Source organism: Blastocystis sp. subtype 4 (genome assembly GCF_000743755.1).
Source record: "Blastocystis sp. subtype 4 strain WR1 chromosome Unknown seqid_0316, whole genome shotgun sequence".
In the NCBI taxonomy this organism is placed as follows: Eukaryota; class Bigyra; order Opalinata; family Blastocystidae; genus Blastocystis; species Blastocystis sp. subtype 4.
In genome coordinates this window covers 1-10,928 of record NW_014569231.1, presented here as the reverse complement: position 1 = coordinate 10,928, position 10,928 = coordinate 1, and the positions used below count along the sequence as shown (strand labels likewise).

Here is a 10,928-nt window from a genome sequence, read left to right as displayed (position 1 = left end):
CCGCAAGGTCCATCTCCTTGGTAAGAAGGCCAATCAGCGTTGGTACGCTGATATGGGTCTGGGCATCAAGACCCCTGAGGCTGCTATTCACGGAAAGTATATTGATAAGAAGTGTCCTTTCACTTCCTCTGTTACCATTCGTGGAGCTATTCTGAAGGGTCTGGTGATTTCCACCAAGATGGAGCGCACCATCATTGTCCGTCGTGACTATCTCCGTTATGTTAAGAAGTACAGACGGTAAGATTGAGGTGTTCAAGTGATGCCTAGTTATGAAAAGAGACATCGCAACATTCCTGCTCACTGCTCTCCTTGTTTCGATGTGAAGGAGGGAGATATCGTGACGATTGGTCAGTGCAGGTGAGAGAGTGTAGGGAAAGTGACCTGTAGGACCTCTGTCGAAGACTGTGAGATTCAACGTCATTGATCACGAGTCTCAGAAGTCCAAGGGTCTCTCCAACATCCGCAAGCAGTTCCGTATGTTCTAAGATGAAGTGTTGTCATTTTGTCGGTGGTTATTGAGTTGTTTGTTACCTGAGTACAATTATCTTCTGAAGATGAGTTCGTTACATACGGACTGGAAATATCAAGGCCGATTCTTGAAGATGGGGATTAAACAATATCGTCTTCCAGGTCAAACACAGATTCGGGTAAGTGGAAGGATAATTGGATATAATATAGAGCTATGAGATTGTTGAACGAATCAACAAGGGTGACCATGATATTCGGTGTCTTGATGGTAAGTGACCGTTACTTTCTTCGATGTAGGTGTAAACATTCTTCCAATCCTTTATTCACCATCGAGAAAAACGAAAGAGGTCCTTTTGGAGAAGATCTATCGACCTCCTGTTAACTGTTACTGTATCGAATTTCCTGGAGGATTAATCGATGCTAATGAATCGAAAGAACAAGCTGCCTTACGGGAACTGAAAGAAGAAACTGGATATACAGGGAAACTTCTTGATAGTTATTCTGCCCCATTGCTCCCTGTATGCTCTGGAACTGGATCAGAGTCACTTTGTTTGATCCCTGTCCTGGTTGGTTCTGTTCGTTTCATTTACATCTAGATAAATCTAGATCAGGAGGAAAATTTCCCAGAGAATGTAAAACTGCATTTGGAAGAGGATGAGGTTATTGAGGTTTTCTCGGTCCCATTGGATCGTTTTGAGTCTACAATACGAGGTAGTAAATTGTGTATATTGTAAGCGATAGATCTTTCGACAAAGAAATATGGAATTGAATTACTTGTGTATTATATGGCTCTTGGACTTGCATTAAAGAAAAGATTAGTTTTGTAATTTCTGACATTGTTTTGTTTCTATGAACCTTGTTGATCGATCCTTGCAGAAACAATTGCCGAGCAATGCACTCTTGATGATTGGATCTTCACTTGGTGTGGTAAATGGTTATTGAAGGGACTGATTGGATTAGTTATTTTCGTCTATCGAAATGGTATTTATCCACATGGACGTCCTTATGTTTATCGGTCTAGTAACAATGCTATTCAGTTTGGAGTTATTCTTTGCTGCCTACAACTTTCGATGGAAGGAAGTGCGCTTCGTAATACTTAAATCATAAATTAACTTGTAGTTAGTTCTTATCTGTATCTGTGAAATGATTGCAAAGTAACTATCTTCTCCTTGGTTAATTAGTAGTATTGTTGTTGGTATGTATTTAATTCTGATGCGTGAAGATCATTGTCAAGTAGCCTACAACTTCAATCAGTGTTTTATCTTCTCTGCAATCTATGGTGTTGTTATTATTGTATGTGGTGCAGTGATATACGTAAGTTTTCTACGAATCACTGATCGTAAGGGTCTTTCCGCAGTTCTTGCTTATTACTTCTATCGTTTGTTCTCCTCCAATGAAGTCCGTGGTCTACGGAGTATGGATAACCATATTTTCGATGAGAATGATTTACTGAAGGAGATTGAGGATTTCGATCGGATAAAGAAGCCATCCGATATACATATGGGAAACCAGATCGTTCAGAGTCCGATTGCTGTACTATCGTATGTTTGGAAATAACACCATCAATATCACACAACTATTAGGATCGGATGGAGAAAAGAAGATCGATGAACGCGTCATATGTAAGCTCAATCTTATTTGCCTTTTGTGTATCAAGAGCGTTAAAGCGAATTTGGCCCAACTGAAGTTCAGTAACGAGCTACTCCTTATTCGTATCTCGTAGACTCACTTTAATAAACTGATCAAGTTGAATTGATCCTGAACGATCGATATCCGAAGAAAAAAATACAGTTTGGAAAGTACTAGGAGACAATTGAATCCTATTCTAAAACTCCCCACCATTTCATACCCTATCTGAACTAATGCTTCTTGTAATTCCTGGAAGTCAATAGCACCACTTTTATCGGTATCAAAGTAATCAAAAGCATTCTAGACTCAAAGTCATACCCAAATTCAACCTTCCACTTCCATACTTCATCAAGAAGCGACTTAAACTCTTCAAAACCGAGTTGACCACTACAATTAACATACGAAAGTATAACTACTTCCGTTCACGGTCATGCTTTGCCAATAGAATATTCACGGTCTGGAGAGAGAATGAAATCCCTCCCGATGACAGTGCAGCTTGAAGTTCCTGACAATCCAAGAAGCCACTAAAACTAATCCATTTAATTGTCATTAAGTACTTCTTGTTGATGTCTACCATCTGAAAAAGAGCATAAGCATTGTTTGCAATGCTTGTTTGACTAGCTTGGGAAGGAGTAGGATCTAATGGATGAATCCCGTTGCATGATTGAGTACTCAGAGCAGCTGTTCTAGTACATACGGGACACTACAAATAACAGAATCGGTTCATGGTATACTTGAAAGTTACGAACGTGGGATGGGATTTCCAACAGTGCATGGCATGACGGGCAGTTAACGTGAATAGTGCTATTTGAATTCATTTCGTTGGAATTGTTATTGGCATGAACAAATGTTTAGTTATGACTTGTAATATTAATTATCAAGAGTTGGATTCACTATACTTATTAACTCATCAGTATCGAGGAATTGAATTTTCAAAACAAGAAAGAAAGAAATCCCAAAAGGTAGTTATTTGCTCAACACTTTCTTCCCGCTTAATCAGCTTTACAGTTACCTCGTTTGTTTCCTTTGCAACAGAGTACAAATACACAGGGGGTGTTGCAATTGAGTTGTACATTGAATACATTCCAATCGAGTATGCAGCTGTATGGTGATAAACAAGGTAGTCTCCCTGTTGGAACGAAGGTAAATCAAGTCCTTTAGCAATAAGATCTCCTGAAAAACACAAAGGACCTGCAAGATCAACACACTTCACATCGGCTGTCTTCCTGCATCCCGAACCATCATAAACAGTAATAGGATGGAACCAAGTACTTCCCATATACACTTCACGAACGAACATGTTCCCGCCAGCATGTGTAATACCAATCAAACGTCCACTAGCGATTTTCGTGTACTCAATTCGGCTGACGAACCATCCACTAGTTGCAACCACTGCACGACCCATTTCCGTAACTACGATGAAATCTCCAGAGAAGAGACGTGGAACTTCTTGTCGGAGATGTCGCGAATATTCCAACGAAATCTGATTAGATTCGTCGTGTTTGTAGTCCACAGGAAGACCTCCTCCGATATCCAGGACCGTAATCTATTCGTCATAATTAGCTAGGAGAAATACTTGTTTGCGTCCAAGGATATGATTAATCCGATCTGCTAAATCCACAATGCACTTCACACCTCCCACCATCAAGTGAAGATCAACTCCTTGAGACCCTACATGACTGTGGAGGGCATCCAGTGCTGGCCACTTTCGAAACATGGAAACGAGTTCATCAAAATCCGTGTCTTTCAGAGGCAATCCAAACTTTGAAGTCGGAGTCGCAGTAGAGGTAGCTTCAATTGCTCCAGAGCCATACTGACTATTGATTCGAAGACCAATATGACCCTCCTTGACCTGTCCTTGCTCCTTCATGGTGCAATACAACTCGTATCCCATCTCCATCTACAAACATAAGCGGAAATGTGAGAAAGTACTTCCTGCATATTGTCGAAGTTGATGTGGATGCCTCGTTCGAAACAGAATCGGAGGTCCTTTTCCAGTTTCAAAGGAGAATCATAAACGATCTATAATCAATTCAAAGAACCAAACAAACATCCTTTTCTTCCATTCCAGAGCTCAGTGCATTGTAAACTTCTCCAAAGGAAGCACATTCACATCCAAATCCGTTTTCTTTCACAATTCTCAGCAGTTCCTTGATAGGATTTGCTTTGACAGCATACCGATGACTAAAGAATGGTTCAGGAAAAGCACTCTTAATTTCGTTTATATTGGACATGAGAACATCACGACTAATGAACAAACCACAGGGATTCTCTTTCCCCAGCAATCCTGATTGGAGAAGATACTGTAAGACTCGCTCCGTACTGCACCGTTCTCCAAATTGGTTTGTATACTCCATTCACAAAAAACAATGCTCAAGAAACAAGTTAATAATACTGTAAACCTAAGTGTAGACTTGACACAAAATGATCAAACTCCTTTTGATCCAGTGAAATATCTTGGACCATGCGAGGGAAGATGTACGAGTTAAAAAACTTCTCACTCTAACACTATAAAAACGTATAGATAACACTACTTGTTGATTCTCCTCGTTATTCAATAGAAGAAGATTGTCATAAAACTTGTTTGGATTCTCATTCTTTCTGTGTTTTCCACAACTTACTGCTTGTTCAAGTTCGCTCTGATCTAAATAGACATGTTTATCGCTTCGAAAAGTAATGGATCTCAAAGCAAGAGGAGTACTAGGAGCCAGAGGAACTTGAATTCCACTCGATTCAAATGCTAGTTATGAAAACGAAGAGCAAGAAGGACATTTCTGAAGATACTCAAACGACCATGAACCACAACTCGTAGCAATAGAGGCACCAATCATCTTTCGAATTTGGTGATATAAGAAACTATTTCCATTCAAAGTCACATTCCAGAACTCCTTCTGGTTCAGATGGACCGATTCAACGTCAATGGAGTTACTAAATCACGATACTTTGTCAAAACTTACATCGTTCGAACATAGAATTGACGGAGAGATTTGTTCCAATGTCGAATTGAACCTGAGTAATTCTTCATATAATGGGTTCCCTGAAACACCTGAAGACTCTTCTCAAAGAGAATTCGATCCAGATCCACTCCAAGCCGTTTCAAGTCTGTTACTGGCAATAAATATGAGTACTGTCGCGAAAACGTATTCAGATGGGGATTAAAATGATTACTGATACGAACATCTTCAAATGACTTGATATCCTTTCCCTTACAACTAAACACACGGATATCATCAGGAAGAATCGCATTAAGACGGTCTACCGACAGTGGACTATGTAAGTCATCTCCAAACTCGTCTTCATAATCGAGCATCTTTCCAGTAACAACAATCTTCATTGCACTAACACCTTTGTCAGTTCCTATTTCTAAACCAATAAAAGCGAGACAAACGAGAGCAACGTTCCCAATCAAACTTTGACGGTTTGTATACATTTGCAAACTCAATTTTACCTAATGAATATAGAGCTTGAATCAATTGATCTTCGATTGATGTCTTTTGCATGTTACATTGCATTCCAGAAAACCTACATCATCAAAAATAGTCATGCAAGTTTACTTTCCTCCATAGAATCCAATAACCATTGCTACTTTGTGCTTTCGCCGTATACGAGCAAGAGAGGAGTATAGACGTGTACAATTCCTTGGAATCATAGAAAAAACAAAAATGAAAAATATGGTATACTAAAAAGAAAAGTACATGCGCTTCGAAGCCTTTAAGTCCTCTGTACTATCAAAAGTAGGAGAACTGACTCTTCGGTTAATCTTCTTTAGAGGAGGGCACGTTGTCAGAGTCTAGAATAACATAAAAACAACACGCCTACATAAAGAATAGACTTTCCTGGAGTACTACTTGACAGAAACTCAGTAGTAGAGCGTCGAGCAATCTCCTGTTCGAGGTACTTCTTCAGTTTTCGATAGATTCCATCAATGATGGATAACCGACTCGGCAAAGAAGTTTCGGTTTTATTGCCTTCAATAGATACTCGCCGACTGTTTGAAGGAGTACTGTCCAGAGAATCAAAAGCATTCGTTCGACTCTTGGTTGATACAATCTTTAGATGCTCTTGGCACGGTTGAGGAGATATCCGTTCAGAACAAAGAATGGTTCTTGAGATCCGCTGCAATTCTTCATGCTATCTCATAAGATTCAGATAAATACATACAAATCGATATATTGGTATCTGTTCCTGTGATTGCGACATAATTGAGTTTTGAGAGAATACAAGAGGAGTAAAGCAGTCCTCCGCATCACATGCATTCATCACAGAAGGTGTTTGAGGAGAGTGTAAAACATCCTATCAATCAGACAAAATAAAAGGTATCACCTGTGTTGTTGATTGAGGAGTTACCATGCCAGGATGTGTATTCTACAGAATAATCATGGTCCAATTCAACTGCTACATCCACAATTCGAATATCTGAAGCAGATACAGTAAAGGAAGTGAGATTGGTCGTTTCACTTCCATCCATTCCTTCAAGTTACTAATGACACAATATCACACTCCTTAACTACAGAAAACAAGAATTGGTCACAGAGAATCTCTCTTTGTCACTTGAGATAGAACAGAGGAGAACCGCGGTTTTACTCCAATATCATTATCTCGCAAGTAAATGAATCGTTTGATTTCTGTATCATCGAAATCAATTTCGGTGTATATTCCACAAGTGACAAACCGATTCTGTGTCTTTTTCGCCACAGCGAAACCTAAGACGGATGCGAGTAAGGCCAAATCGAAAAAGGCATCCAAGTCAGAGTCTGAGATGGATCAAAAGCAGCTCAAATCTCTTCTGATTCATTACTACAAGATGCGTACATATGAACCTCCCAAATTGACTCCTGAACAACAAGAAGAGTATTCAAAGATTGCTAAGGAGTATTCAAGACAAATGGCATATCTCCATCATACAGCGGAGAAGCGATTGATTGATAAGATATTTTTGCGTGATTTAGCAATTGCTGCTCTTCCGACAGAGGAGTTGAGGCAACAGGCTATGAAGATTGATACTGAGCAGATTCCTGGAAAGTACTTTTATCCTGCAAAGAAGGCCAGATTTGAGGATTTGTCAAAAGAGTTGGCATGGTGTACTGTTTGTTTGACTCCTGTATTATTGTTACTTCTCTGCAATAGAAGGTGAGCCGAATTGTTTTTCCACTCGCAGATCAACAAGGATCATAATCCATCTCTCTTGTAATCAGATTTGAGTCAATTTGATTAATCTGTTGAAATGAGATGTATGTGGAGGAAACAATCATGGGAGTTCGTCCTCTATCTCTTGTTATTCTGTTTCTACTTATATTGTTATTTGGAATATATAATTGACTCAGAACGTGCAGTACAAAGCCATATACCAATTATGTGGGTTTCTCGGACAGTCGAGAAACCATATGATCCTCGTGATTTTGTATGTGTGTGGTTGCAAATTCGTTAGATCTAGATTGTTGAGACGTTTGCAGTTGATTTACAGCGTGATCAGATATCTCATGAGTCTCCTTCAAAAAAGACTGTTGTGCAGCCAGAGCATTTATTTCAGATGGGAACGAATTTGGATATTATAAACAAGGCTACAGATGTTCCAGAGAAGATTTCTCTTGTTCCTACAACACCCAATACAACCACTACCCCTGAGACGAACACCAAGCCCACACCTCCAAAACGTCAGAATCCATTGTTTGTTGGTCCAATTGAGGATGACATTCCTTTGGACGATCCATATTTCAATCATAATGGGAACGTATCTTCGTTTATGGAAACTTACACTAATCTACATAATAACTTAACAGCAAGTAAGAGCAAGCGCGTTGTTGTGTATTTCCCAATGAAAGAGACTGGATTGGGAAATAGTCTTCTAGCTCTTTCATCTTCTTTTTTCTATGCGATATTAACAAAGAGAGCCTTTCTCCTGAACTATGCTCAGTTCACTCGTCATTTCACATTTTCCTTCAAAGAGCAGAACTCGACCTATACTTGTATGTTTTGAATATACTGTAATGAAATAGTTGCGAAGAGGCCAACCCACGGCTTTGTCAATTGGAATCGTCATTACAGTTACATGCAACCAAGTGATAAATCGATGCGTAAACTCTCTCCTCGGCTGTACTGTCGATCAGAAGGAGTCATTGTTACAGGTTTTCTCGCCTATCTCCAATACATCATTCGTCATGACAATTACATCTTGAAACTGGCACGAATGGGATTTGTAGATCCCAGCCATATCAACTACAGTATTCCCATCAATGCAGATGATGCTTCTCGTAAGTACGATCAGTATTATACTGACCTGTCAATGGATGCATTACAAGTGTTCTTGACGAAAGTACTGAAACCTCAACCATGGATTCAGGAAAAGGTTGATGAAGTATTGAATCCTTGGAAAGGAATGTTCCTTATTGGATTTCATATTCGAATGGGGACTAGTGGAGGGACATTCAAAGATACACATATCTTCCTTCATCCTCATGATGTGTATCGCTATGCTAATAAAGCAGAGGCATTCATGGAAGAACATCACTTGAATATCAACAATACACGGTGGTTGATTTCAACTGATGCTGATAAAGCAGAAACAATGTTACGTGAGAAGTATGGTGATTTGATAGTGACATCGAATGAATATCATCGTGGCCATAGTAAGACTGGAGCACGAGATGCGGATGGGTTCTCTCGAGCTGTTATCGATATGTTAATTCTCGCCCAATGTGATTATTTGATCTTAACAAGCCATAGTACATATAGCGTTATGGCTAGAACAATGCGGAAAGCTGGAAGTGATTTTGTAATGATGACAAGTCGTGGTTATAACTGGATATGTTTGTTTGATTCACTATTTAGAACTGTTCCTCTGTCAAGAAGTAATAAGTTTATCAAACAATCACATAAACACATATCCCAAGTGTTAACTCAGAAGAATCCATAGCCACAACCGAATGCAAAGACTCCAGAAAGGATGGACACAACCACATAGATAACATAGGTAGGTAGATCAATATTAAAACGAGGAAGGATCACAAAGGACAAAAGAGCAGCACAACCCACATAGATCAGATTCGTAATAAACATTGAATAGGCAGCTGCTTCTCTTCGTCCATACAGCTCACTCTCTTCTTCACCAAAACGCTTCCTAAACGTCACACTCTCTCCACATCTTCACTTTCTCTCCATCACACGTCCAAACTCATCTAATGCAAGTTTGTTGTATGTTGTAGCCAGTAAAATGGCACAAATAACAATAGTTCCAAGGAATATAGGATAGTACTACAACTCACATCAGACAACCAGGAGATACAGAGAGGCTGACGCTGAAGAACTTACTAGTAAATAAATAGGCTGGAATTGCACTTGTCAAAAGACCAACAAATCCAAAACACAGTTCTATTATATGAAATCACCCATATTATCAAAACTGCTTGTGATAGGGAAACCTGAGGGAGTCAACTCCTTAAGTGTCTGATCGAAGCTATCAACACTAGATTTAAGTGCAAATACAAGGCATTCATACGTAGATCCTCTGGAAGGCATTTAATGGTATCAGTAACTACTAGAATAAGAGAAATGGAACATGAAAAAAGAATTAGGGGCTTTTCAAACAAAAGGACCATACTGAACAACAAACAGAAAAGGAAAAACATGGCTCTTTGACATGTTTACCAGTCATCATCATCATCACCGAAGAGACCACCTCCAGACATATCAATGTCCTCTTCTTCTTCTTCCTCTTTCGCCTCTTCCTCCTTCTTCTCCTCAGCAGCAGGAGCAGTACCAGCAGCGGGGGCTGCAGCACCAACACCTGAATATGAATCCAATACAGCAATCATTACCAGGAGCAGCAATCATATCTAGGAGATCCTTTCCAGCCAAATTCGAGGCAAACACCATAGACCAATAGGGAGCAATAGTATTACCAGAAGCCTTCACCAACTTATCCAAATTGTCCTTCTATCTATTATAATGATCATCTACAAGTTACAGTAAGTTCGACCTTGGCATCAGCACAGATCAATGCAGCAAGAGAAATAGCAAGTTCCTCCTTCTCAACAGTAGACATATTTTCAAAGGGAGCCATGATTAGTGATCACCTGTGGAGGGTTAGGAAAAATGCTTTGCAAAAGGAGTTCAAACTCACCAACAAAAAAAGTACCAATTCAAGACATGAGCACATACTTAGTCAATTTAAGCCTTTAGCAGACAAAAGTGTATGGTAAAAACAAACCAAAAAGAATGCAGTGATAATCAATATGATAATCAAGGGAACTACTGAATGAACTATGTCAACAGAATAGTACATCACATAAACCATACCCATAACTTGAAAGCAAGAGAACAAAGCACTGATCATTTCTTCAGTCTGTAATCACATAAGATATTACATATTTGCAGTTTCGTTTCCTAACCCTATTCTGCCAAATTACATCCACCAAGGACCACTACAACATCAAGGCCAATAGGATACAACACTGTTCTACGAAAGATCATTACCCATCAACAGAATCAATAGTATTCTTTGTTACTCTGAAAGGAGACAACGAACATAGATTTATCATCCTTGAAAGACAATTGATGCTGTTTTACTAATTCAGGCAATTCCCGCGGTCATTTGTTCATCCATTCTCCTTAAATACGCAACCAGTTGTTGTTCTATACTTACGATGGTGAAGTACAGGTATGTAATATTTCATTGGGATTTTAAGAGTCTTGAATAAGTTGATTATGCTGTTTGTTCTATTTTTGTTGTTTATTGATTGTTTCTTAACGATGAATGTAGTACTACTCCTGTGAATCCCGCTAAGAGTACCTTGGTTTGTTGGTTTGTTTCTAAACGTAGGTTGTCACACTCG

The 10,928-nt window shown here is 39.2% G+C and overlaps 9 protein-coding genes across 9 annotated transcripts; 4 read left to right on the top strand and 5 right to left on the bottom strand.

Moving 5' to 3' along the window:
* Positions 1 to 52: 52 nt before the first annotated feature.
* JH06_4236 (archaeal ribosomal protein S17) lies at positions 53 to 1,295 on the top strand (the record flags this gene model as incomplete). The annotated part of the gene is made up of 8 exons (XM_014670186.1): positions 53 to 237; positions 268 to 347; positions 388 to 478; positions 560 to 647; positions 679 to 736; positions 766 to 1,034; positions 1,065 to 1,179; positions 1,210 to 1,295. 8 exons carry the CDS (start codon positions 53 to 55, stop codon positions 1,293 to 1,295), a joined length of 972 nt encoding a protein of 323 aa, XP_014525672.1.
* A 752-nt stretch (positions 1,296 to 2,047) lies between these two features.
* JH06_4235 (programmed cell death protein) lies at positions 2,048 to 2,915 on the bottom strand (the record flags this gene model as incomplete). The annotated part of the gene is made up of 6 exons (XM_014670185.1): positions 2,048 to 2,167; positions 2,198 to 2,293; positions 2,367 to 2,484; positions 2,514 to 2,621; positions 2,655 to 2,783; positions 2,812 to 2,915. The coding sequence occupies 6 exons, from the start codon at positions 2,913 to 2,915 to the stop codon at positions 2,048 to 2,050; spliced, it is 675 nt and encodes a 224-aa protein (XP_014525671.1).
* Positions 2,916 to 3,007: 92 nt separating this feature from the next.
* Positions 3,008 to 4,454, bottom strand: JH06_4234 (diaminopimelate decarboxylase; the record flags this gene model as incomplete). Its single annotated transcript, XM_014670184.1, has 4 exons — positions 3,008 to 3,643; positions 3,674 to 3,997; positions 4,030 to 4,119; positions 4,149 to 4,454. The coding sequence occupies 4 exons, from the start codon at positions 4,452 to 4,454 to the stop codon at positions 3,008 to 3,010; spliced, it is 1,356 nt and encodes a 451-aa protein (XP_014525670.1).
* Positions 4,455 to 5,050: 596 nt separating this feature from the next.
* Positions 5,051 to 6,297, bottom strand: JH06_4233 (tRNA pseudouridine synthase; the record flags this gene model as incomplete). The annotated part of the gene is made up of 6 exons (XM_014670183.1): positions 5,051 to 5,454; positions 5,486 to 5,619; positions 5,652 to 5,735; positions 5,793 to 5,887; positions 5,917 to 6,228; positions 6,259 to 6,297. The coding sequence occupies 6 exons, from the start codon at positions 6,295 to 6,297 to the stop codon at positions 5,051 to 5,053; spliced, it is 1,068 nt and encodes a 355-aa protein (XP_014525669.1).
* A 409-nt stretch (positions 6,298 to 6,706) lies between these two features.
* On the top strand, positions 6,707 to 7,231 carry JH06_4232 (hypothetical protein; the record flags this gene model as incomplete). The annotated part of the gene is made up of 1 exon (XM_014670182.1): positions 6,707 to 7,231. The coding sequence occupies one exon, from the start codon at positions 6,707 to 6,709 to the stop codon at positions 7,229 to 7,231; it is 525 nt and encodes a 174-aa protein (XP_014525668.1).
* Positions 7,232 to 7,450: 219 nt separating this feature from the next.
* Positions 7,451 to 8,074, top strand: JH06_4231 (hypothetical protein; the record flags this gene model as incomplete). The annotated part of the gene is made up of 2 exons (XM_014670181.1): positions 7,451 to 7,498; positions 7,532 to 8,074. The coding sequence occupies 2 exons, from the start codon at positions 7,451 to 7,453 to the stop codon at positions 8,072 to 8,074; spliced, it is 591 nt and encodes a 196-aa protein (XP_014525667.1).
* A 72-nt stretch (positions 8,075 to 8,146) lies between these two features.
* JH06_4230 (glycosyl transferase) lies at positions 8,147 to 9,010 on the top strand (the record flags this gene model as incomplete). Its single annotated transcript, XM_014670180.1, has 1 exon — positions 8,147 to 9,010. One exon carries the CDS (start codon positions 8,147 to 8,149, stop codon positions 9,008 to 9,010), a length of 864 nt encoding a protein of 287 aa, XP_014525666.1.
* JH06_4229 (hypothetical protein) lies at positions 8,995 to 9,612 on the bottom strand (the record flags this gene model as incomplete). The annotated part of the gene is given in 4 exon segments (XM_014670179.1): positions 8,995 to 9,214; positions 9,245 to 9,348; positions 9,392 to 9,465; positions 9,483 to 9,612. 4 exon segments carry the CDS (start codon positions 9,610 to 9,612, stop codon positions 8,995 to 8,997), a joined length of 528 nt encoding a protein of 175 aa, XP_014525665.1.
* A 125-nt stretch (positions 9,613 to 9,737) lies between these two features.
* JH06_4228 (ribosomal protein RPP1) lies at positions 9,738 to 10,156 on the bottom strand (the record flags this gene model as incomplete). The annotated part of the gene is made up of 3 exons (XM_014670178.1): positions 9,738 to 9,880; positions 9,912 to 10,029; positions 10,061 to 10,156. The coding sequence occupies 3 exons, from the start codon at positions 10,154 to 10,156 to the stop codon at positions 9,738 to 9,740; spliced, it is 357 nt and encodes a 118-aa protein (XP_014525664.1).
* Between the last annotated feature and the right edge of the window lie 772 nt (positions 10,157 to 10,928).